Below are 26,529 nucleotides of genomic sequence, written 5' to 3' on the forward strand. Positions count from 1 at the left end.
CCAAAAGCGATACCAAGCTACTCCCCCCCCCCCCCTCCCCCGGGGTTTGATGGAACTTTCATGTAGCGTGCGCTTATTATTATGCAATTCCCAACTTCTCGTGTCCTGCGAAACCCAGCAGCATCTCATCTACGCCACCCAGCCATTGGTCCAATACGTGTGTGTGTTGCGCTTGTTGCTGTTTTTGCGCCAACCGTTTCGATGATGAACCTCACGGACTACTTTTCCCACCGTGCGGCTGAGTGCGTTGAGATCCAAGCAGGCGCGCTCATCAGCATAACTTACTAACGCGAGACCCATTTGGCACCCCCCGGAAACAGATGGGGGGGGGGCTGGCTGGCTGGTAAGAATTTAGCAAGAAATAAAACCGTTCCAAAGCTGCAGTTTTATTGCTTGACGAGCAGCTACTTGCTGTGCTTTGTGTGTGCTTGGTTGGGTGTGAGTGTGTGTATAATATTAGCAGGAAAAAGACGACCACTGTAGTCTCGGCGGTGGCCTACGAGACTCTTACAGCCGTGATGCCGCCCTGACGAAGGAAGGAGATGGCCCCAAAACTTCTTGCAGGATGCCGGCCCAAACGGCGAATCCCAAAACGGTGCGAGCTTTAACCATTCCGTTCGCGGAGATGCCCGTTCGGTTGTGATAAAAGCATATGGAGCAAAAGCCTGCCTACACAGAACGCCAGTACATAGCCTCGCAATAGATGTGGAAAGCCGGGGACCGACAAGGACGACTAAGGATAGCGCTTGCCGTTAGGTACATATGCGCAGTGGGCCGTGCGCTACAGCCAGTCTGATTTATCAGGCTGCAGCCAATCCGGAGGACGGGATATGCTCCAGCGGAAAGCTCAGCCTTTGGTCCTTGTTGCGCGCGCTATCACTTCGGCTCTTTCTACTGAAAGTAGAGAATGAGGGGGAGGGGGGGGGGGAGAGTGGAAAGTTTTTATCAGGACCAACGGTTCGGCACAGTTCCGTTCGGACCGTCGGTCGAAGGATACGCGTCAGGGTTGGAGCACTCCCGATTCGCGCTCCCGATCCGAGCACTTCGCGATTGCCGAGATTGAGATCGGATTTATTCGGGCAGCGGCCACCTGTTGCATTGAGATGGGAATGGAAATTTTGCAGGAAGGTTTCTAGGCCATTTCCTGGGGTTTTTGTTTTTGGGGATGCAGAAATTCATAGAAAAAATTCATTCAAAAATAGAACCTCATTCTCTATCTAGCCTCACAATTGCTCTTACCTTTTGTTTAGTATCTTCAACAGCGAAGATGTCCACTTGGAACTCCCCGCGAACAGACGTGATCAGTTACACTAGACACAGTACTATTAACACAAAATGTAGTCAGAACCTGTTCGGAACAGTCAGACACTCGGCTTGAACTTTCAGGGCCACTGACGCCGACCGTTCCGTCCTTCCGTATTTCGTGTTCCGGCGAAGGCGAAGGGCGATCAACCACCGAAAAAAGGGGCCGCATCACCCCATCCCCCTTTTCTGGTAAATATGACAGATTGGTTTTCGAACTTTTGAAGGGCAGACGAGACGGGGGACATCAATTGGATGATCGTACCGCGGACCCTCGGCGACCTAGAATAGGAAGTGATAGAGTGAGAGAGAGAGAGAGCATTACTAGAGGAGAAGGAAGTGGTGGACATTTGAATACAATACCCTCTAATCCACTAATGGGCCGGCCCTTTCTAATGTATGTGTGCAGATGCGTGTGTGTGTGAATGGGATGGGTGGACTTTATTAACTTGATTGATCCATGACTGTGGCACGAAGGCAGAAGGGTGCGGGGACGGCCGATTTTGTTCGTATTTCGTTAACCATCGTGGTTGCCCTTTTTTCTCTTCTCTGCTGTTAGACGAAGGGCCCCCCGGTTGTGTGTGCGAGCTCGTACACAGTTGATCGGCGGGAGCGAAGGTCGCGCGTTTCGATGCGGGTAGCGTTAGTGCCGCGTTTCAGGTGACAAAGACACCTCATTTATGGTGGATTTTTGGGGAGTTACCGAAAAAACAGCGTACAAAAAATAAGATCAACAAAAGCAACTAGGAACTAGGGCTCAAACTGTCTACACCCCGCAACCAACTTGGTAGGAACAGGAAGGCCTCCCATCAAACACAAACACACAAAATGCACCATGAGACGCAACGTTTTTGATTTTGGCCCGGATTCGATACTTTTCGGCAGTTTCGCTGATGAAACTGCAACGTGGTTTAGTAGCTTCGCTGATTCGTAAAAGTTGCACCATTGGCATGTGGCACTGTGCTTCTTCTTTTTCTTTTTTTTTGGTGCAGAAACTGCTGGCGCCACCAGTCGGCACAGGTCGGCCGTGTCGCACAAATTTTGGGGACGACCACCTGATCATTGCAGAGGGCCCACCCGAGGCAGCGGGATCGATGTTACATGAGGCGATCTCTGCAAGGTGGCAGTTTTTGGGGGATGATCATAAGGAATCTTTGGCATATAGATGACCAATGAATGTGTGGAGTTCTGAAATCTAGACGCTTCAAGGGCATTGGCCACTAGGGGTCGGACTAGAAGCTAGCTGGTAGACAATCAGAATGATTTTTGGGGATGATCAAAAGAAATTGTTGACATACAGATCAACGATTGTCTGGAGTTGGATGCTCAGTGCACATGTATCCATAGAACAAGGGATGAGGATCTGCTATGGATCTTTAAGGGAAGATCTTTACCTATTATTCCTATTCCAAAACACTTATCACATCAGATCACGCAAATGATCTACCAGGCCTCCAGGCCGAATAGAGCCTGCTCCAATAGAGCCTTTCTTCCTGCAAATTCCGCCCTAATGGCGATAGATTTCAAAAGATTCCAGTGTCCAGATGGAAAAGGTCTTGGGCAGATTGATTGAACCAATTCTCCCACCCAGAGGGCGTGAGAAAAAAAACGCACAGATAATGTACGGGGCCATGCTTAAGCACTCTGAGCAGATCCTCCACAAGGTCTTCCACGTCTCTGCCAACGTCCAGAGGAAGAAATATATTGCTGGAGTTGATCTTTCTTTTTTTGTTTTGCGCCCCTAAAATTTGCTATCGTTCACTTTCTCTCTTTCGTGCGCTCTCTCTCTCTCTCTCTCTTTGGTACCTGCTTGCTCCATTCGTTAGCGTTCCATTTTGCTCACTTTCTGCGCCTACTGCCTGCACCATGCTACCGTTTTCATCCATCGCCGGTGACACGTGCATCGGTTGGGAGGCTCCAAAAGTTGCGTAGCAGCACCACGCACGGAGAGAAAGAGCGGCGATTTTTTTTGTCCACCCCAACCATACACACAGCAACAGCTGAACGATAGAGGGGGGATGAAGAAGGCGCTGCTCCCCGTAATATTTCGCGTTGCACATGGTTACGCTCTAGGGGTTGAAAACTGCGGGCGGTGGGGGGGGGGGGGTTGAAACTGTGAAGGGTGAGTTTTTGGCGAAGGGGAGGATGAAGTGGGGGAGGGGGTGGCGCGCGGGTTCGGCTCTAACTGTTCGGGTTTCGTTCGGGGGCTCCCGCATTTGTACGCGTGCGTGTGTATGTGTGTGTGTTGATTTCAAACCGCACACACATCGATACACAAGCAGCAGCATTGAAGGGATAGAGCAAAATAGCTTCTTACTCCCTCGTTGTACTAGGGGGTTGCGCGAACGAGCGAACGAGAGAGCGTGATTTGCGTAACCATCCCATTGCGTGTATTTGTACCGTCCATCCGTCCGCCCGTGTGTGTGAGTGTGTGGGGACCGGTTGGAAAGCCGAAACCCATCACCCCCCGGGGGGTGGGATTGCAGGGTGGTGGTGGTGGAGCGAAACTATTCCGCGGCAGCTGCGAGATTCGAGTCGGGCCATGGTTCTTGCCGAGCGCGCGCTAGTTGCCCGTTTCCATACATCCGGCTCGGATGTTTCATCTGCTGTAGGCTCTGCCGCTCCGGTTTGTCCGTGTGCTGAACCGCGCTTTTGCCGCGGTATCTCGTGCGTTCTTGCTCGCTGCTACGTCGTCGTCGTGTTCTCTGCGTGTTTCCGCGTGTCGCGTTGTGGTGTCGTTGTGTAGCAAGCAGGTTTTGTGGCCGAATCTCGGCGGAATCGAAATTAGTGGGTGCGCAATTTTTCGTTGGGAATTCCCCCTCACCCCTAGAAGTAGTGTTTGTGTGTACGTGCAGTGGTGGTGGGCAGCAAAGTAATACGGGTACGGTAGTAGTGTCCAAAACAGTCCGGCTCCCGTCGATCGCGCATCGATCGTAGCACAACATGCTGCTGGTGGTAGCGGCAAAAAGAAACCCAACGAGAGATAACAACATTAGTGATTGATTTCGAAACTTCACTACGGACTTCCTTCCTGACCGTGGCCAACAGTTTTCCGCTGTGTTTTCACTATTTACCCTCTAACTGAGCAAAGAAATTGCCTATTATGCGCCTCTCAGGTGTTCCTTTTCTTCTATCAAAAGCAGCCGACTCCTCCGACATGAGCGTTAGTGTTAGCGGCGGAGGGCGTTTGTTGTTGAACTTTGGGAGTTAAATTCTGTTTGCGCTTCTACGGCGCAATTACGATCATCCGATCGCGAGTGAGTGTGATTTGTGTGATCTTTCTAATGCCACGAGTGTGTGCGCGCGTATTTCGTATTGGTTATTGGTTCGATAGTACCCGAAATACACCTCTCATCATATCACGCACGCACGCACGCCGTACAAGAGCTGAGTTTTTTTTTTGCCTCTCTCTCTCTCCTTCTCCGTCTATCACTACTGCGTCTCGTCGATTGATTACGGCGCTCGATAAGGGAGCTGCGGTGCGCGCGTGTCGAACCCGCTCCAAGCTCCAAGAAAGCGCACACATCACCACGCGCGAACGCTCTCCCCCGGCGGCCCCCTCTTCGCAAACACATCCACCGGGCGGGGGCCGGTTCGTTGCTGCTGCTGGCCACCGATCGAACCAGCCTACTTTTGCATCGGAATAAATTATTGCAACAACCCCGGGCTCCCTCACCACCGGCGGGGTGATCTGCTTGCGTTTCCATTTTCCCCTCTGGCCCATCCCTCTGGCAAAGGGGGTTTAGGCTGCAAAAAACGGGGAGAAAGAGATTTAAAGAAACTTGCAAAAAAGGCACACACACACACAGACATAGATAGGCATACTTATCTCGGATCGCGATGATAGTCCGCGGGGTGGACCGTTTTTTTGTTGCTGCAATTTTTGATCGCTTTTCGCCAAACCTCTCGTGCGATCGTGGAGAGTGGGGAGGTCCCAGCCGCCAGGCTGTCACCGTTTCCCTTCGCTAATTGCTAATTTGCTGGCTCCGCCGTTGGCCTTTCTCCATGGCCATTTTTGCAGTAAAAAAAAACCGCTCAGCACACACGCTCGCCGCCCAAGTGTCCTTTCGCCCGGCCAACGTGTTATCACATCCGGCGCAGGTTTTCGGGTTGGTTGCTCTCGTCTCGCAGCATAATTACCATACCAGCAACCAGGCACCGGCAAACCAGTTACTTCACTCACAACCACTGTTAAAAGCGCAGTCGGTCCGTTTTTTCTCCCCCTTCATCGTGGATATCCACTGAAGCGATCGATCAATCTCGATCGGTGAAGGAAGGTTGATTGAAATGCTTGGCCATAAATGAAATTGCACACAGCGCGCACAGAATCGAAGAGGAAATGTGCACACCCAATCGGAAGAACCGGGGCGTGAAGGGGGGGGGGGGGGGGGTGAAAAAAAGGGAGGAATGGAGAAGGGATGAGAAGATAAGAGAACGATCCGAACGCCATATCCTGCAATTGTAGGGCGTTGCTGTGCGTTGGCTCCCGCTTCTCTTTCCCCTCGGCGGACCGGAACGCGATCTTGATGGTTCGCGAACGATTAAAATTATAAGTTGCCGGCTGCAGGAGAGCGGAGTTGCAGCAAGAAGATCTGCACCACACGGTACTGGCAGGCAGCGTGTGTAACACGTTTCCCTCCCTCCTCCTCCTCACTCCCGTTGTGGGCTTGTGGGCCACTTTTCCCGTCGGGTAATTCCGTCCGTCTGTTGGAGCTGGGTACTTTTCCACTGGAACGTTGGTTTCTACTTCCTCCCGCTCCGCTTTGCTGCAGTTGGGACTAAAAAGAGGGCTAAAAGAGAAGAGGGGAGAAAAATGCTTGTAACTGCTACTTTGAAACGCTCCCGATCCTTCGCTGGGTGTGTGTGTGATGGGAAAAGATACCAAACCGGACACCAAGGCCAGCAGCACTTGAGGTGCGACGGGCGGAGAGTTGTGTGGGGACTGTGTAAAAGATGACGGGCAGGACGCTTTTCCAGCTTCTGGTCTGTTCTGGAGCGAATGTATGAACCAGGAAAAGACATCTCCTGCCTTTGGCCGGGTCGTCTAGAACGATCGTCTCTAATCGGTGGCTCTTCCAACCCAGATACTAGCCAAACAGGTAGGGGGATGTCATCCTGCACCCATTATTATCTCTCTCCCTCTCGCACACACAGCAGTTAGGAATGTGAAAATTGTGCGTGTGTTTGGGGGGCGATACTTCTGGACATCCGCGGCATCCGGAGACGGCAGGTGGGCCTGTCCCCTTGATTGAAAAGGCTCGTCGCTCGCGCTTCATGTGGATGATGCTCGAGGGAGAGGGGCCGGGCCGGGCTCGTCGGGGTGATAATGGGTCCGGTTCCACGTACACAAACGCAACGACTAAAAAAGAGAAAAAAAGAAGGAACAACCTATAGAAGTGGAGAAGGTGGGAGGGGGGGGGGGGTAGATTTGCTTTCTGGAAGGTACGGGAAAGGTTTGCGCCCCCACCCGGAGGGATAATAGCAGAGACGGAAGAAGCACACTAAAACCGACCCAGAAAGAAGACCCACAAACACATACACACACTCGCACGCGGGGGTCCCGGGTCGTGTAAGCGCGAGCGCGCTCGCACGGGGGCCGATGGAAAAAAACTGAATTGATAATTATCTGAGCGATGGCGGCACAGGCAGTGTATGATCGCGAACAGCAGCCGTGAATGTGTGTGCGCGCGTGTGTTTGGTGTCGTCCGTATACGATGCGACGTCACACACGCAGCAAGGCGTCTATTATCGGGCCTGTTATCACAGCAGCCAGCTCTCGAGGTCCTGGTTGTGGGGCGTGTTGTTTTGCACTGGTGTGCGTGTCCGCGATCGCGATCCTTTGGGAACGCTGCCAACCAGGAAAACCGTCACCGCGGCTTGATGCGCATTTAGCACTCTGACGGGGAGAGCTCGGAAGGGATGCGCCGTGTGCACGAGGTGAGGTGGTATGCATGGATCAATTCTGCCGCGGTCACACAACGACACACGGAGCAGTCGCGCACGGTCATATGTGTGCGGATATCTCGGGTGAAAGACAGGAGAGCGCGGAGAGAAAAGAAAGAAAAAAATCGAGATCGCACGTGTGGACTGAAAACGGCTGTGCTGGATGAGGGGTGGAATGAAGGGCACACTCTTGTGGGAAAGGGAATGCGGGTGCAAGAGAGTTGGTATGTGTGAAGTGATGTGTGATGAAAATATATATTCTCTTCCCAATATACGCGCGAATTGAGGAAGCGCACCGAAAACGCAAAAGTGTATCGCGCAACCGCATGCGTAACGACGCGATAGCGGTAAAAGGGGGAGAGAAGAACGGGCGGGTGGGCGAGCGGTCAGCCGGACCACAAGGGCAAGCGCGAAAGGGACAGCACGGCACGCGAACGGGCAAAACGAGAGGGCGAATGAATGGCGAGGTCAGGCGTGATAGTGCTGTTAAGTTGGCTGCGCGCTGATAAGTGCGCCGATCCTCCCTCTAGCGCGATGGGGCCAAACGCGAGCGATGGTGTGTGCCTTCCTTTGTGGACGTTTTTTGGGCAATAGAAATACTCGGCGCGCGCGCGTGTGTGTATGGTTAGAAGGAGAAAGAGAGGGATAGCAAACACACACACACACACACACACACACACACACACACACACACACACACACACACACACACACACACACACACACCTGTGATCGAGCGATGAAACGACTCGCTGAGAGCAGCAGACCGTTTAACCGTTGACGGCGGATAGGGGGGGGGGGACGGCTGAGCGCAGCCACGCGCAAGGTGCGAGGTGCCATTAATTGTCAAATTTTTCAAACGACCTTTCCCACTCTCTCACTCTCGCTTACACTCGCTCTATCTCGTTCTTTCGCACGGTTCGGTTTCGGGTCGATGAGGTGATGATCGTGGATCCATTTCTCGTACACATTTCACAGCGCACGCACACACACACAAACGCAGCTCACACTGTCCACGTCGCCAATCTGTGATAGTGTGTGGAGAGGTTTTTTTTGGGGAAAGTCCCCCCCAATTTCTTCCCACTGCCATCTATGATCGTGCCCACAAGTGTGAGTGTGTAAGTGGGCTGCAGAATATTTTATGTGTATCTCTCTCTCTCTCTTTCTCTCAGTCTGTTTCTGCAGGGAGACAGATTTGCACGTGCGCGCGTACCTGAGGCTGTGTGCGTGCACGGCTCTGCTCCACGGCACATCGCACGATTCGCAGCGGTTCGTTGTGTGTGTGTGTGTGGTGTGGTGTACATGTGTTCATCGCGATGCTCCAATATAGACAAGCGCGGGTTGATTGTAGCGGCGGCCGTATCTCTCGCTTCGTCTTCTTCTTCCTACCAGCGCGGAGCGCGTGTATGATGCTGTGGTGGTAGTGTGTGTGCTGCTGCTTCGACCGCGGTGAGCTAATACGCATTTTATCTACGACGACCCGCGCGGCGTAGTGTTCCGTCGCCATCGCTCCCTTGATAAATCGCGTGGGCTTGCAACTGAACTAGTGTGCGTGCATGTGTATGCGTGTTTTTAGTGAATAGCACAGCAAAGGAGAAAAAAAACCACACAGCTGAGCGCATAGAGACTGCGGACTGGCAAGAAATCAAACCCCAACAACGCGGATGATGCGCGGGGAATGGTTGGTGCTGAATGTTAGTTTCATATTAGCAAACCGGCGATGTGTGTGTGTGTGCGTAATCTCGATCTCCCCATCGCGACTCCTTCCCGTCTGGTCTGGTCAGTCTGGTTTCTAGCGCCGCGTCCTGCACAACCGTACGTCCGCGGTCGACTTATCATCTGAGTGGTAAATGTGTATATTTAGAGCGTTTTTTTTTCTTCCCGCCGTTCTTGCACTCAATATAATACCCCCTCCCGTGCGGTTGTGTGCACGCGCTTGCAAGAGAGAAGAAAAGAGCCGGGCTGCTGTGATAGCGCGTGAAGGTTTTAGTGTGTGTGTGTGAGTGTTGGCCTTCCATTTTCGGTCACTTGCTGGTAGTGTAGAGTAGTGTATTAGTACGCACTTTTACTGCGTTATCATCCGTCGCATCTTGCCCGATATGACAACACAGCCGCGGTGTGGTGCGCCGTTCCACCCACATTGATAACACGGTGATAATTGTGCGTGTGTGTGTGTGTGTGTGTGTGTGTGTGTGTGTGTGTGTGTATTTTTTCTTTCTATCTTTCCTCTATCGCCAACACAGAGAGCGTGTGTGCCATTAATTGACCGAATTGATTAAGGAAGCGAGATTGAACATCGATTTTTTTAGTTGTTGTGTCGATGTGAGCGAAATGGAAATGGTTGAAGTGTGTTTTTTTTTCATTCTTTTTGCTGTGCGTTGTCATCTTAGTATGCTGCGCGGCTGCGTCAGCTGGTGGTGGTGGTTGCTTCACAATCCCGTCGGCGTTTAAGTGACGTAGTTCAAATGTCACCGTGACACCGATTACCGCTCCCGGCGATGTGTGCTAGAAAGCGAAGCGTGTGTGTGTCGTGGGTTGGTCAGTGCTGTTCTCCAGAGCGTCCAGAAGACTCCGAGCTGGGGGACGGTGGTAGTGCTGTTGGTCGATGGTCATTTGTGGACTTCTGTTCGGACATCAATCCGCCGCCTTGTTTTGGCTGCAAACTCTGCTGGGTTGTGGTTCGCCCCGTGGCCTCCTTCTTCTCTCTCTCTAGTGATAGTAGCGGTGTGTGACGTACATCCCGAACAAGGCCACCGGGCGACCAACTATCAACGCGTTCTCCCTGCCGCCCCATCGGGTACCTCCTGTGGCCACAGGAACTGTAACTGTCTCCATCGGGGAGAGTCTGTAGTGGGTTTTAGTGATTTGTTGTGTTATTGTTTCTCTTTTTCCATGTGTGCTCTCTGATAGTATTAGTGGCGCTTGAAAACGTCTAGAAAGAGCAATAATAATAATAGTAACAGTAATCATTTCAGTAACTCTTCAGTTCCGCTCCGGTAGCTTAGTGATAGAGGGATAGAGACTAACCTTCAAAGTGCGTGCAAGTGTGTGTGTGTATGTGTTGTGTGTGTACCTGTACCTGGAAGTGCGGTGAGCGAGTGTGTATGTGTACAGTGTAACGACAACACAGTGTGCTGGAATGGAAATGTCCCTGCCGTGCGATGACAGCGCGTGAACAACGAGTTTAAAGCGAACGTTTATTGCGAAACAAAAAGCTGCCGAAAATCATCATTTGCCGTTCCGTTGTTGCCCCACGGGCCTCCGTGAACAGAGAAGAGAACCCCCCAAAGCCTACTCAGTGCATAATTGTTCGCTCACCTTCCACGAGAGCAGCTGCTTAACCGTTTCCAGAACATCCAGAAGGGGTAAAAAGCACACCAAACCGCTTCGGGCCGACAGGGCAGGGCGTGTAGAAAGCACGGGCATGGATCCGTACGGCTGGCCGGCTTCACCGTTGCGTGCTGGCGGTGGCGGTGGTGGTGGAGGAGGAGGTGGAGGTCCCAGCGGAATGTACGACAACATTTCCAACGACGGCATACCGATGGACGCGCTGGCCGAGCTGCAGGACACGGGATTCGAGCCGCAGACGCGGGCCCGCTCCAACACCTGGCCCCTGCCGCGGCCGGAGAACTTTGTCGAACCGGAAACGGAACCGGACAGCAACAAGTGCAGCAATCAGCAGCTGGCCAACACCGGTGAGTAGGAAGGGGGAGGGGTGGGGTTGATATTTTAAAAAGTGTCCCATTTTGCTTCTATTTCTTTGTAGGGGTTAATGACTCAGCACGGTAATAGTCAGATTTTTGTATGCCTCAATCCTTGTCAAGGGACGCGGTGGTCCGGATAAAAATTATGGACTAGAGAGGACCTATACTGAAGATACGACTAAAGCTGACCTAATTATAGGAGTCTTGGTCATAAGGAAAGCTTTAAGAGAGAAGATGGAGCGAAAAGAGAGTCTCTAAGACACTTGGCGACCTTGGTCTGATCATTAGAAAGTCACTAGACGACTCGTCGTATTAAAGTTATTTTGGTAGAAAGGATAATTCCTTGCATGATAGCCTCCAATTGTGCTCGCTCTGTGATCGAAGTAGTAGATAATCTGCCTGACAACTCGTTCCCAAAAGAACACTGTGGGACACAATGGCGCTGTGGCTCTACTAAATGAACGTTCTATTATTCGATTCAAGAGGGCATAAATACCGCTAGCTCTACGTCGACGATTCAAGTGGGTAGAAGTGTAACAAGCGTAACGGCTTTAACCACAAAGCCCACCAAGTCTGATCTGGAACGACCTCTCCGAGACGGGGTTTGAGTGGCCGTTGAGTGTGGCCAGCGCTATATGATCCATGTAATTGTAACGATCGTCATTTTTTCAGCTATTCCCGTCTGGGTCAAACCCCCCTCCCCTTGTCATGACGTCATGCGTGACTCACTATTACACGGCTATCGTTAACGCATAATGATAGCACAATTTGCAAACAGTATTTATGCACAGTTGCATTTCGTTGTTGTGACGGTTCTGTGTGCAATTGTGCATATTTTTAGTGTTCCACTGGAGCGCGAACGATCATAATGATTATTTGAAGCAACATAGAACGAACGGAATGGAAGTGGAAATGGTTAAACTCGATTACAACAAAGGGAGTTGTTCTAGGAGACGGATTTTTAGTGTTTCTGTGGAATGAAATGCTTGTTTGGTCTTAATTGATAGCACAAATACTAGTTTAGGCTCCTGAAAGTGTCCAAATCAACCGCCTTCGGTACGGGTTTTGGCTCAACTGGCACACACATCTAACAACCGATTCGAAAAGCGCCCAGATTCACGCTGCAAACTGCTTCCCGGCATGCTTAGTGGCAAGACAATTCCATCCACGACAAACAAGCACGCAAAAAAGCACGCAAACACACCAACAAAAACAAACCGCGCAACTCTATATTCCGCCGTGCAAGAAAAGACACGCGGACGGCAACGACGACGAGCCTTCTCTTCGCCCTTTTTCTCTGGCAGTGTGGAGGGCTCCTCCACTCTACCTCCTGTCCCTATGTTGTGCTCTGTGTGTGTATATATGTGTGTGTGTCATTGAAAAAGGTGGCCGCGTTTGGCCCGCGAGTTCCTGCTTCAATGTTTACATTTTTAATTGGCCATACGCGAGCAACGCGCGCGCACGCTCCCTGTGTGTGTGTGTGTGTGGTGGTGGTGCGCGGCCGGCTGTATTGCACGTTGGTTGTGTGGCCCATTCTTATCTGTCCCTTCTACTCCCCCCGTGTGTGTGTGTGTGTGTGTGTGTGTTTGTGGCCTCACGCGCGCACTGTCTCCCGGTATGATCGATTCAGGGGACTTGCGATGTGTGTGCGTCTGTGATGTAGGGAAAGGGACTGTGGAGGAGGAGCTGGTCCAATGTAACACCATCATCAACACCCCCCCCCCCCCCCCTTTCGGGGTAGGAAATAAAACGCGATAGAAACGCGGCGGACACACAGTAGTCAATGTCGTGCGCGCCGGATCGCTGGAAGAGTTGTCCACAAGAAGCGAGTGGAGAGAAGAAGCGCGGGGGGCTGTCTATCGACACTGGACGGAGTGCGCAGGCAACTGGTTCTACGGCGCAAGAATCTGACCTTCGCGGACCGCTGATGATGAGATATGCGCACGTGTGTGTGTGTAGATTCTAGACGCGCCGAATTTTGTGAAGTGATCGTTGCTTCGCCCGTTCGCTTTTTTTCTGTATGTGGTGGAGTGGCTGGAGAACACACAATTTTAGCACTGACGAGATGGTTCGCCACCTGGCACCAGTCAACCCTCCCAAAAAAAAAGAAAAGAAAAATCCAGTTTTTCTTCCTACTCTCCACGCACGCTTCCCTTCTTCGTCGGAGGGTGCGATCATAACCTCAAACCCCCCTTCTTATTTGAGCAGCAGTGGTGGAGATCGCTTTGATTAGCGCACACACACACTCGCGTGCGCCTATTACACTAGACAGGTTTACCTTCTCTTGGGGGGTTTTTTTTTGGTGAAGTCGCGCATTTTAACCCGGCTAGACGTTGGCTTACTGTGTCTAGTGGCTATTAATGGGGAGTGGGGAGGAATTGGGTGGTTTTTTTTTGGAGGTGAGCCTCACCTGTCTGGCGCTGTCTGGCGTGAAGATCATTGGCAACGGGTGCTGCGTAATCGGTGTTGCGTAGCGGCCGAGTTCTGTTCCTTACAGGGTTTCCCACGATTTATTGGTTGGTTCCCACGATTTATTGGTGCGTTCCCACGATTTTTTGGTCATTTCCCATAATTTTTTGGTAGCAACCCACGATTTATTGGTCGGTTCCCAAATATTATTGGTCGGTTCCCAAATATTATTGGTCGTTTCCCAAATATTATTGGTCGGTATTATATTATATTATATTTGGGAACCGACCAATAATATTTGGGAAACGACCAATAATATTTGGGAACCGACCAATAATATTTGGGAACCGACCAATAAATCGTGGGTTGCTACCAAAAAATTATGGGAAATGACCAAAAAATCGTGGGAACGCACCAATAAATCGTGGGAACCAACCAATAAATCGTGGGAAACCCTGTAAGAACGCTGGCTGGCGGACAGCAAGAAGCGAATTGGAGTTGGATCCAATACAGGAAGAAGAAAACTTGGAATCGCCCTTCCCCGTGCCCCCCCCCCCTCGCAGCCAAAATAAAAAAAGAGCACTCGCCGAGGTGTATTTATAATGAGGAAGTGATTTAATTCTTCGAGCTACTTCTGCGGGGCGCTGCGTTTTTTTATTATTTCTGCTGACTGCTTGATTCATAATTTTCCACTAATTTATAGTGTTAGCGTCATTCTTTCCAGCGCGGGTTTGGGTTGGAATATGTAGGTTGTGTGTGTGTGTGTGTGTGTGCGTGTCCTCGATCATCATCATTTGGTGGGCTTTTTTATGGATTTTTCGCCAGACGTCATGTGTGTGTGCCCGACTGGCTGTCGCAAGCTAATTCCGATCTGTTCGTAGACGTTCTACTTTCTTCCTGGTGCTGATTTGGAATGCTAATGCTATACCAGCATCGGGCACAGTTGCTTCTTTCTTACTTGTTTCTTACTTCGTGTCTGCTGGGGGCGACGTCCCGAGCCTCGAATTTGATGGCACCTAGACACAGCCACATTAAAATTCGTCTAGGTTAAAGTTAAAAGACTATTTCGGCTAGGCTAACTAATCAACGCCGCATGCTTAGATGGCTTTTTGTCCGGCGTGTGTGTGTGTGTGTGTTGTAGATATCGAAATGAAACCTACGCCGTCTAGCCGCCCATACATCCATCCATCCAAAACCAGCCAAAAGCCCGTAGACCATGACCGCGCATCGGGGTGAGCCTCGGGGTGCACGAGCGCGAATCGAACTTTACCAAAGAACCGGAAAACGGAGCACAGGTGCATGGATGTGGGGGGAGGTCGAAAGGGGAGGGAGTCGGTGGCCATTTATCTCACCCAGAAGATTGGCTTTTGGCGAACCGGATTTTGCGCCGGGTGCGGATTGAACCGGTTTCGGGGGTTTCCTTTGCGTTGCGTATTTTTTTTTTTATTAGGAGGATTTGCTTCTCCTTCTTCTTCCTCTCAAATGTTCGCCAATGGTCGGCTGGTGTCTGCGCGGCGGTCCATGCGCGAGCGGATTAGGCTTAGGCGAGACGATCGAGTGCTTCTCGTGATGGAGCGGTCTTTTTTTTTTGCTTGCTGCTGCCGGTTACCTTGTGTGCCTCACTGACATGCACGCTCGTGTGTGTGTGTGTGTGCTGGGTTGTTAAAAAAAGTATGGTGAACTTTACATCAGGTTTTTATGTATTCAGCGATTGAATTAAAATTGATGATCTTAAAAAAAAAAGAAGTGGACCCGAGAGTCGTTCAAGGTGACGGAGGAAGTCTTGCAAAGCGCCGAACGTCTATCAGAATCGAACTGTAATATTGCGGGAGTAGCTAAAAAAACCCAACAAAACTATCAATGCTTTTAACAGTCTTTGCCGTTGAATTTCATTTAAAGTCATTAATTTTTGACACTTGTAGTAAATATGATAATTTTGCAAGGTATTTGAGCAAACTTTGAGAAGACTTGAATACTTTTAGATCACATAAACAGTATAGAAACCGTAAACTTTTTAAAATTTATCATTTAGTTATGTGTTACAATCTATCAATGAAATTATTGATTGCTTAACTTCAATTAATTAATTTTAGAACACGCAGTTTCAAACATTGCAGTCAATTTTATATATAAAGCGATAGACTTACTGTCAAAAATTGGTGCCTTTGAGACAAAAATTGGTGAGAGCTAGAGCAGAAAAAATAAATTGCGGCAACGACTGTATTGTCAAGCTTGAAAGACATTTTCGCTTCTTCGCAGCTTCTTTGGGTTAAGTTAGGATCATGAACCTAGTCAAATTGATCCAAACGCTTGATTTCCAGTCTAAATGGTCATCTAATTGTAACACTCTGTGATACCTTGCGGAACATTGCAATAGATAAAGCGCCACTAGAAGTAATTGCAGTTGCAGTACTGCAGCCAATGCATCACGTAAGGAGGAAACAGCGTGGCAAACAGATAACGTGTGTGTGTGTAGTGTGCTATGGTTTTTTTTCTCTCTCCCCAACCCCCTGCAATCTGCGTCATTTACATACCACATTCCGACGTTAGTTTGATTGGTAGAACTCGTTTTACTGCTCCGTCGGCGTCCCAGCGCTCGCTACTAAACCTGCTGCAAAACCCACCTTACCAACCATCGTTCTTCTCTCCGACTCGACACCTCGTGCTGCTAACCCTGCTTGCCGTGCATGTGCATGCACTTTGTAGTGGTTGTACTACAACAACACGAGCAGGTAGAGAGGGGAGAGCGTATGAAAATCGATCAACTGACACAGCTAGTTAGAGACGAGCCTCCCCTTGTTGTATGACAGCACACCAAGTGCACATGCACTTGACCATTTTACACGAACGCGCGTGTGTGTGTGGAAGGGTAATATTGATCTCGTGGGGTCAGTGTAGTGCCCAAGCGCCCCCTCACGGTCCAATACGTTGCCCAAATACGCTAATGGTTTAACCTTTCCTTCACAACATCGCCTTTTCCACTAGCGCCACCAGGAAGCGAATGGGAAAAATGTGAAAAATGAAAGTGAAAATCTGACAGTAGAATGTTTTTTTTTGTGCGATATTGTCACTGGAAGCGTTGTTGTTAAACACTTTAAATGGGGAGATGAAGAAGAACTCCTCCCGCCGATGCGCGAATGAACCAACCAAAACAAAAACAAGACGCAATTACGCCGAACCGATTGGCCCAGTCTGAGAGACAGAGAGAGAGAAAGCGGGAATGATGCGAAAGGAATCCGATAGGGAAAAGGCGCTTGGTGCTTGGCCATTCACAAACAATAACATGATGCACTACAAAGTATAGAAATACGCGCGTCGCAGCACAGCTACGTAGTAAATGATTGTGCCAATCCCTCGCAGCAGCCTGATTTGTTGTCAAAAGCCGGTCGAAAGTGATGCGTGGTGTCAGAACCGAGCCATTACAGGCATTACAGAAGAGGGGGTGCTAGGGGGCTGTAAGTGGGAAAAATAAAAATAGATAAAATGTTGCTCCCACTGCTGCTGACTTTGAAGCTGGTTGAACGCTTGGTTGGTTGAAACCGGTGGAAAATGATAACGAAATCGGAGGGTGTGTCGGGGTCGTCGGTAGAGACAGTTGTGGTTTTCCCCCAGGACGGTATGCGTGTAATGGCAGCTACCGCATCTTCATTTGTTGTTTGGAAAGCAAATCTTTGCAACCAACCTGCGGGTTTTCTCACCAATTCACCCCTTTTCTGTACGATCGTTTTCCACGTCCGATCGTCAAAACTCTCGCAGCCGTGTCGGGACTTGGTGTCGGGCTATCGTGTCATTAATCGTCCGACAATCGTTTGGCTCTCAAGTGCACAGCCAATTAAAATATTGATTGACCCGACGGACGATTGCCGTTCGTTGCCTGTCCACTTGGCACAGTAGTAGAGGTAGGGGTAGGAAGGAGAAGCACACGAAGAAGAAGAAGAATATGGTGCTTCATTCCTTCATTGTAGGGTGGGGTGGGGTAGGTTTGGCGTAGATCGTAGCAGAGCATCTTGATTGACGTTGGGTGTGTGTAAAAAAAGGTTTGAGAGAGTAGTGTCTTGTTGTTTTTTTTTTTTTAAATTAACTAATGCAGAGACTTTTTTCCATTTAAACCGGATCTTCATTTCTTGTTCTAGTGTAGTTGATTGTGATTGTGATGGGTAAAGTTGGTAAAAACCGGAGACGACTCCGATCCGACTCCGACAATTTTGGAACCGACTCCACAAGCTTGGTCCGCCTAGCATTATCCGGAGTCGTTCGGAATTGTCTGGAGCTGTTCGGAGCCATCCGGAATCATCCGGAGTTATCTGGAGTCATCTGGAGTCGACCGGAGTCGTTCGGAGTCGAAGACGTCCAGAGTCATCCGAAGTCGTTCGGAGTCGGCCTTGAACAAAGGCCTGGTTACGAAGTACACGCGCAAAGAAGAATACGAAGATCGACTCTGGATGACTCCGGAAGACTCTGAACAATTCCGATTCCAAACGACTTCGGGTAACTCAGGACGACTCCGGATGACTTCGGATGACTCTGAACCACTCCAAATGACTCCGGATGATTCCGGACGGCTCCGATTCCGGGTGGAACTATTGGAAGACTCCCGACGACTCTGAACGACTCTGATTCCGAACGACTTCGGGAGACTCCGAACGATTTTGGATGATACTGGGCGTCTTCGTGTGGAACTATTGGTTCCGATTTTGCCGGAGTCGGATTAGAGTCGTAAATGCGCTCCAGAGAACACATAACTAGATTGTGATGAGATAGTATTGATGAACAGATTTTTTGAGGAAGAATGATCATGAAGAGTTTTGATTTTTCTGCTAAATTTCCGCAATAAAGCTGCCTAAAAGCAACCAAACTCATTCGCACACCTGCTGCTACAGTACGAAATAAACGCTGAGCGTCGCTATTTTGGCACTGCTACATCGCCCCTACCGCACATTCTAACGATCGCACTCCCGTCCCCCTCCGATCATGCACATGGTGAGGGCGTTATATGTTACGCAAGCAATGATAGACTACTACTACTACTACGACCACCACTATTCGTTGCCAACATCCATCCAAAGCAGAGGCAAACTTAGAACATAGACCAGGAATAGCGTGCCGAAAGGGAGGGTGCTTTCGCGTGGAAGGGATGAGAGAGAGAGGAGGGTGCGATAAATATAAACAAAAGCGTTTTCTTTTCCGCCGCTTGTATTGCGCGAGGGTGTAGTAGTAGTTCAGTAGTGTGCTTGGTAGGAACATTGCAAACGAAGGCAAACGACGGCTCCAACCTGTTGTGAACCCATTGCGAAGGAGAACAGCGCACACACAGAGCAAGCGAGCACTATTTTCAGACTTTCTGATCATCAAAGACCAAAAGAGAGTGGCCACGTGGACGGTCTGATCGCATTGGGGAGGGTTGCTTTTGGTACGAAACCATGAGAAGCGTTTAAGATTAGAGCGAGATTTCTTGTATTCTAGCATTTTTTATTCTTTTTCCTAGCACGCTAAAATGTATGCAAAAAACCCCCACCCCAGAAGAATGCGGATTTGATTGAACTTTTGCCAACCCATTCCGGTCTCAGCCGGTTTTTTTGGGTGGGAGGGCGAAAGATGGGGAGTTATCCGTTTTGCTTTTTTTTTGTTTGATTAGCATCCCATTTCGGGTTATGATCGTGTGTGCTCCGATCGTACCTTACTGGCTGTGTGCGAACTCGACCCCCGTTTCAGCTCCCGTTCACCCGTTCTCGACTGCAGTTGCTCTTAAGCAGGCAAACAAAAAAAGTGGAAGCAAAATGTGAACCGAAAAACTCGAAAAAATTTAATGATCCGCGCGCGCTGTCCGTTTCGTCGCTTTGGGTCGTCGCGGTTGGCAACGTCACGAAACGGACAACTTCTTCACAGGCGCGCGCGCTGTCTGTGTCGCTATATTTAGCGCACCGGTCTGTCCATTCGGGGCAGCAAGAGAGAACAAGACCTTGCCGCGTGAGCGGGCGATAGAGCTGTATTGATTTGATTTTTTTTTAAATACAGCTTACCATGCTTTAAGTTCTAAATTCTTTTAGGCTAGCCGCGCGCAGGTTTGGCGCGGAGCAGGTTTGGAGGTCACCAATAACGCAAAGGCAAGGGAGCAAGAGAGAAGTGTTGCCGTTTTTTTTCAAATGCCACGTTTGCTCGGTCGACTCCCTCCCGGTTCTAGAGATGTCCATCCGATGGCGAACGGCGAAAGGCCTGCCAGATTGCAAAGCGGCGGTCTCTCATGCGAGAGGTGTACGATTAAGCGAAGAGGAAAAAAGTCACAATCTCCCCCAATCCCAACACCGCTCCAAACTTGTTCCGCTCTGGAGGATCGGGTATTTTTGGAAAGTCTGACAACTTTTACCACCCAAGGCCTATGGCGGGCGGGCGTTCGGACCTGCCAGTTGGTATGCGGGTATTTGGTCGCGCCGTTGACAAGATCCCTCTGCGAGCGTTGTGTGCGGGTTAATTTGATCCTTTCAATTGGCGCTCCGTTACAGTGGAGACTTGGGAGGCCTTCCTCGCCTGCCCGTAGGTTCAAGGTTGATCGGAGATGGGAAAGAAGGGCTATATTTGGCCTACTCTTTTCGGCTAAATGTAACGGGACAGGTGAGCTGCCGTTCTTGACGGGAGGGAGGGACAGATTTTAGTCCTCGGCTCCCAAGATAGCGCACAACATGTGGTTTTTGGAGCGAAGAGTTCGCTTCTAGCCATAGCATCTGTTTTGATTTTGGGTTTTGATGCACCTGAGAGGTTTCCTCCTGGCCCAGTGTCCCATATCACATGAGCCAAACATCAGAAGAAAGTTGATAGGAGGAACAGCTGGTCACTGAGAGAGAGTTCTAGAAGGTTTCAAACCGTTGTGCGGGAATCACACGACTCGCTGACTCGCTGTAATCACTGCCAGACAGCAATAGGCTTTTTGATAGCCCCCAAAAATACACCTTCTGCTTATCAAAAACCCCACAATCCAGTCTCCACCTTTAGCGTGACACGTAACCTTCTCCAATGTCCGCGTTCTAATCGACGGCTTTTGGCTTTCCATTTCCAGGCTCCAGCAATACGCAGCTGCAGGCGGCCGCATCATCGTCCTCGTCCAAGAAGAACTCCTCGCGACGCAACGCCTGGGGCAATCTATCGTACGCCGACCTCATCACACAAGCCATCAGCTCGGCCAGCGACAGCCGCCTAACGCTCAGCCAGATCTACGAGTGGATGGTGCAGAACGTGCCGTACTTCAAGGATAAGGGCGACTCGAACAGCAGCGCTGGCTGGAAGGTAGGAGGGTCATTTGTGTGTGTGTGCTTGGTCCGTTCGTGTCTTCCGTGATTTCCGTGTTTGAATATTTGAAAAGGGCTAACCTTGCGCTTGACCTAAGATGGGAAGGTACGATTACTCACGGCGCTAGCCGCCGTGCTCATTAATCTCGAATTCGAACCGTGTCCGAAAAAAAAAAGTTGAGCAAACGACCTTGGAGATCATTGAACTGACATTTCTGTTCCAATGCTTAAGAACCTTTAACGTTGTAGATTCATTTGGACATTGGATACTAGTTTATACCCGACAAGATATGTTCGCAGTAGTTTTTGTACCTATCAATATGTTCCTATGGATATTCAAAATGTGTTTTGTATTATTGTTCCCAAACCATACATTGAACCTAACCAATCGGGGTTGGAATGCCTCAAATCGCTTCCCCGATCAAATAGATTCCAACACCGGAAGAAGATCAATTGCCCTTTGATAAAATCAATTGTGAAAGTCGCCACGCCGTACTTTCGGGCATCGAGATGCGCCGTTTTTCGATGCGGTTCGGTCACAATTGGCTTGGAATATCGCGACCATTGTGCATCCATTGGGCCGGTATGCCATTCCTCACAATGTCAACGCAGACACGCAGACACAGTGTGAAGCTGCGGCGGAAATAAAATAAGGTTCTCCAAAAATTGTCATCCAGCCGTGCGACGATCCTTCAATTGATATCCGATTCAATAGCATCATCGTGTGATGCTGCGTTCGTTTTCCGGGACATTTCCCACAGGGACATTTCCCAGAGCAGCAAGAGCATTGGTGTGCGTTGGTGTGAGAGAAAGAGAGAGAGAAATCCCATTCCAGCGGTGGATAATCTTCATTAAGGTTAATGCCATAACACATGTTTGAGGGGATAGTGCCGAAGCAACGATGCACAGATGATTTGGCTCATCGCTCGAACATACAGCACACAACGGACGTGCTCTACTGCTCGGAGTGGTGGGACACGTGGCCGCGGTACACACACACACACACAATGTTGATTGAGCTGTCCCCAATGTTAAGGTGTGAGCGATGATGATAATCCGCTGCATTGACCAAACGTGCTATGAACGTGGGGCGCTGCTGGAGAAGGAACCCCACAACAATGGGAAATCGAACGTATATACACAGACACACACACATACATTGGAGAGCTATTTCCAATCGAAACCCGTACGCCTGGTCGGACGATGGGAAATGATTTGTGGTGAAAATATCAAATCGAATGCATACATGAATTTATTTGCAAAACTCATCGCACATTCCAGCATGTCATCGTGTGGGTAGTGGAAGGTTCTAGGCGAAAGTGGAAGAGGGGATATGACACAGGCTCTAGACACGTACCAGGCACGTGCGTACGCACGATGCACCCGGCATTTCATGGGCAACGGTTTGGGCCAGCGTGGAAAACGCTTTCCCACTCGCTCCTCCGTTGGGGGAAGAAAATTGAGATGAAATTATTGTATTAAAATTTAAATCACGCCAATAGAATTTTAAACCACCAACCCCAACCACCCGGCCGAGTTGACCATCCTGACCTCTCGTACTGTGGTTTATGTGGATCACACTTTTTTTTGTTCGGTGGTAAACTAAACCAAACCAAATTCTAGCCGCTTTACAGATCACAATTACTGCAATATATGAGGCGTGTGATGGGTATGATTTTGGACACGCGAGATCCGCATATCATGGCAATGGTTTACATTTGACACGCACTGCTGTTGTGTCGCTTTGAAACATCCGTGGCAAGGGGGTAGATAATTAGTGAACTTTACATTAGTGCATTGGTATCGGGCACGTGACATGATGATAGAGAGCAGCATCTGTGTGTCATTGGAGAATTGATTAAAGCGTTGAATGAACGTTCTTTTCTAGTGGGTTTAAATTCAATGAATTATGGTTTAAAGTAGAGTTGTTTTATTTATTTTGATTTTTGATTCAATACAATTCACAAGAACTTTGTCTTGAATATTTTTGGCAAATTTGCAGTTTTTTTACTCCCAAAAGTAGGACAACTACAAACGACTGCTATAATCAGCATACATCTAATGCTATACATGTACATGTACGCTATAACTTAAACTACAGCGCATTACACTTTCAAACACTTTCAAACGCTGTGTCGAAAAACGATTAAGCTCTGCTGTGCGCACACCATTGCACCACTAGATTGCTGCACTCATCCCCAGCCCCTCCCGCCCTGTGCACTCCACAGCCACGCAACCGTACTTCCTCTTTTCACACCCGAGACATCCTGGAAGGAAGCTGCTCCAAAGCGGGGAAGCTGCTGCCTTGTCAAATTGCCCCCCAAACGGAAACAGCAAACGAACTTCGCTTTGAACTTTGCTGCAGCACTGCCTGGACGAGCACCCCATTTGTGTCTGGACATAATGATTTCCCCTCGATGGTCATCTTGTGGTTGGGGTTTTTACTATGTCTGTGTCTCTGTGTGTATGTGTTTCTTTCCACCCTCGGTGAAGGTTCCAGTGTGTCACTAGTGGTTTTTGGAACGTTTAAAGCGCGAAGAGGGCGAGCCCTTATCCCTTTTTTCCACAGCGTAATATTAAAATGCATCTTTAAGCGCATTTGGCATTGGAAAGTTCCCCGCGTGGAGGGAGGCTACTCTGTCACTCATACTGCTCTCGCGGTGGTTGTGAATGTGGAAGAAGCCTCCCTTATCAGATCAGATCACCCCCTGGTTGCACAAAACAGCAGCAAAAAAAGGGCAGCGCTTATTCACAGAGTTGACGCCAGGCCAGGCGTCATCAACCAGGCGCGGACCTGCCGTCAACAGGCATGGAAGCGTGATACGGGGATTGCAACGTGATGCACTCGAGACGGACGGCTAGCTGTGTGCCTCAATGGCCGTTTTTTAAATCGTTTAAACAGCAGCAATAGTAACAACAATAGAACGTACTTGAGGATGATGACGATGAAAGCGGCAGTAAGCGATGAGTTGGCGTTTTTTTACTTTTAGTTGTGAATGGAATGGCATTTTATCAATTTTAGGTAAATTTGTTGAATGTTTGAGCAAAGTTTTCTTTACTCAAAGTGAAACTGCCAAACCAGACCTTATTTGAGGCTTTCCAATATTTGCCGACAGATGGCGCCACTGTATTAGTCCACTAAGAGCACTAATATGCAAAGTATGCAATACCGAGCCATTCGCCGAACAACACAAACAAACCTATTTGAATGCTTCGTTGTCCCAGATGCAGCGAGCGTGTTGCATCGTTCCTCTGTGGCGGGGTAACATTTCCCTCATGTGTGTCATCTCGGGCTTTTCTCCATCAAAAAGATACACATCATCATCCGCCCCCTTTGCCGAGTAGCATTTGCTGGCATGATTGATTCGTCCTCTTATTACAACAATCAAGACTCAGCCGAAGTTCTCCGGGCCGGTTTTGTGGCTTCCGTCGCTTTTTACTCCTGGTGGTGCCACGGAAGCCACGGATAAATCAATCCAATTTTTCGTGAAATCATCTCTCCGCGTCGCTGCTGCTGCTGCTGCTGATAGTGTTTTGTGGGTGCTGCTGAAGACCCTTTTCACTCTACCTCCCTTCCGCATTTAGATTGGTTCTTGATTCCATGGGAGGTTTTTTTTTCATCCGCGAGGGTTGTGGCCGCGACCATCTTGCCGCGGGATGTATGTGAAACATGCTTCAATTCAATAATACACATCCATGGGAAACGTTATACGCCTTCAATCAATCTGGGCACGATTGGCGTGGCAGCACCACAGACAATGGCAAATCGCTCGCCCGTCGGAGGCTCGCACTTGGCGCCAAGAAAAAAAAAACAGGGACACACAACGGTTTCGTTTATTTTTCATGAGCAACAGTGCCTGCGGCACATTTAATTCAGAAGAAAGCTGCTCCTTAGGATAGGATTACTGTGGTCGTGCGGTGCCGTGCATTGCCCCCCCCGTGTTTGCTTATTAGACCGAAAAAAGAGGAAAAGAAATCCGAAGGATCCAGTTACCTTACCAAACCTTACCCTAAAAGCCGTTGTGGACGCAATTTTCATGCATCCTGCGTTACGAGCGTGGCGAGGGCGGTAAATAGAGTGATGGAGGGAGAGTCCCATAACGGGTAAATTGAGTTGTCCTCTCGAGAGAGAGAGAGACAGTGGGGTGGGAAAAACCCAAAACCACCAGCAAACGAGTTCGATGCTGCCGCGCGACGACGGTTAAGGTGTGTCAAGACGTTTGCATACGTTTTGCTCGCGCATCTTCTCCACATATGGTGATTTCATACGGAGTTGGTCGTTTTTTTTTGGCTCGTCGCTGGAGTGATGGAAACCATGGAGAAAGCATGAAGCATCATGGTTATGCTACTCGCTCCTGTTTCCCTCCGCCTCCCCACGGGCTGCAGGTTCTTTGACAACAAACAAACATGCGCCACTCAAAACCACACCTTGAAGTTATGCTTGAGATATGTGTGTGTGTGTGTGTGTGTGTGTGTGTGTGTGTGTGTGTGTGTGTGGCAAAAGTCCCCAGCCAGCAAAGACTCGCCCCGCAAAGACATGGGCGGCGCGGATACTTGAGCGATGACTGATTGCCAAAAAGTAGAAAAAGTAGTAGAAGTGATGGAGTGAAGCGGTATGCGAAACAAAACAAAGCCCCCAAATGGTAATACACCACCTCCTACATCCCTTGGTTTATGGGACATGTTGAAGGGTGGAATCAAATTCCTGTCCGTCCGGATTGAGGAAAGTGGAGAAGCAGGGTGCAATTGGTTTCATTTTATTAAGTAATTTTTTTCGGGCAGGTTCGTGACACGTGGAAGAATTTTGTCTATTGAAACATGAAGGAGTTGGTGAAAAGAAGCGTAAAATAAGGATTTAGACCGGAGGGGTAACATTGCATGCTTTACAAAATCTCGATCCCTTTCCCGCGATGTAATCGCTTTTGAAAGTGTAGAGATATGGAAAATTGATATCGCACTGATAGAGGATGGGTGTGGATTGATTGGAAGTGCTGGTGTTGTGTTGAAGCACTGGCCTATTTGTGGGATAATGCTCAATTCAGCGTATCGATATATCATTTTACGTTTATTCTTGTGTCATCGGTGGTGCTTCTGTTGATGCGATTAACTCGTGGAAAATGGGTAGAAACCTAGGCAAGGTATGTGGCAATTGCTTTATCGTTTATCGTGTGCTGATCGTGCAGGATGTTTGTGTAGTTATCTTATTGGATCTGTATAGGATATCTTATTGGATATTTATTGGATTGCATCGCTTGGGAATATTATTGTACAATTCAGAATTGATGTGTTTTAATTTATTTTTTCAAATAAAATATTTAATTTACACTTTGAAAACATTTAATCGTACAACAATGTGCTTCCGTTTAAACTGATCTTTTCTAAACGACTGAAAAAGATCTGGCGCCTCCATTCTCGCACGTGCGTACTCAACTGCGATATCAACTTGCACGAAAGGGACACATCAGGCTTGTAGAGTTTTAAGGAGAGGAGAGTTTTTCTCGAATTACAGTTCAAAAGAGAACTCCCATCAGTGCAAACTAATTTGTTAGATTGTTGGAAGGCACAAAAGCAAACCAGATTGAAAGCTAACCCACTGTAGCTTTATTAGGTTTCCTTCGTTCCATTCCAGCCGGGATGATGTATTAATAGCTTTAAAGCACTTGCAAGAGAGGCAGTGTGTGTGTGTGTGTGTGTTTATTCGGTTATAATTTCCTCCAAATTGCCCCTCGTACAGTCTTACAGCCATTTCCATCAGCTTAGCAATCGTTTGTGGCATTAAAAAAAACACGAAACACGCTTGCTCTTGCACAAATAAATATCTTAAGTGGCGCTTGAAACAGCACACAAAAAAGATGTGCATCACCGTTGTACGATTGTTCGCTTGGCTGGGG

At 49.0% G+C, this 26,529-nt stretch overlaps 1 protein-coding gene across 14 annotated transcripts in view; it reads left to right on the forward strand.

The window, feature by feature from the left end:
• Window positions 1-3,822: 3,822 nt before the first annotated feature.
• LOC120961510 (forkhead box protein O) overlaps window positions 3,823-26,529 on the forward strand; it is a 67,094-nt gene continuing 44,387 nt past the window's right edge. Inside the window, exons 1-3 of one of the 14 annotated variants that reach the window (XM_040385266.2) lie at window positions 3,823-3,928; window positions 10,221-10,940; window positions 20,410-20,636. In XM_040385266.2, the coding sequence (XP_040241200.2) occupies window positions 10,670-10,940; window positions 20,410-20,636 (498 nt within the window). In that variant the 5' untranslated portion in view covers window positions 3,823-3,928; window positions 10,221-10,669. Of the gene's footprint in view, window positions 4,184-8,317; window positions 8,695-8,717; window positions 9,092-10,208; window positions 10,941-20,409; window positions 20,637-26,529 lie in introns of those variants that run through there. The other 13 variants (XM_040385268.2, XM_040385255.2, XM_040385254.2 and 10 more) reach the window with 13 other exon arrangements.

The sequence above is a fragment of the Anopheles coluzzii genome, chromosome 2 (assembly GCF_943734685.1).
Source record: "Anopheles coluzzii chromosome 2, AcolN3, whole genome shotgun sequence".
Taxonomy (NCBI): domain Eukaryota; kingdom Metazoa; phylum Arthropoda; class Insecta; order Diptera; family Culicidae; genus Anopheles; species Anopheles coluzzii.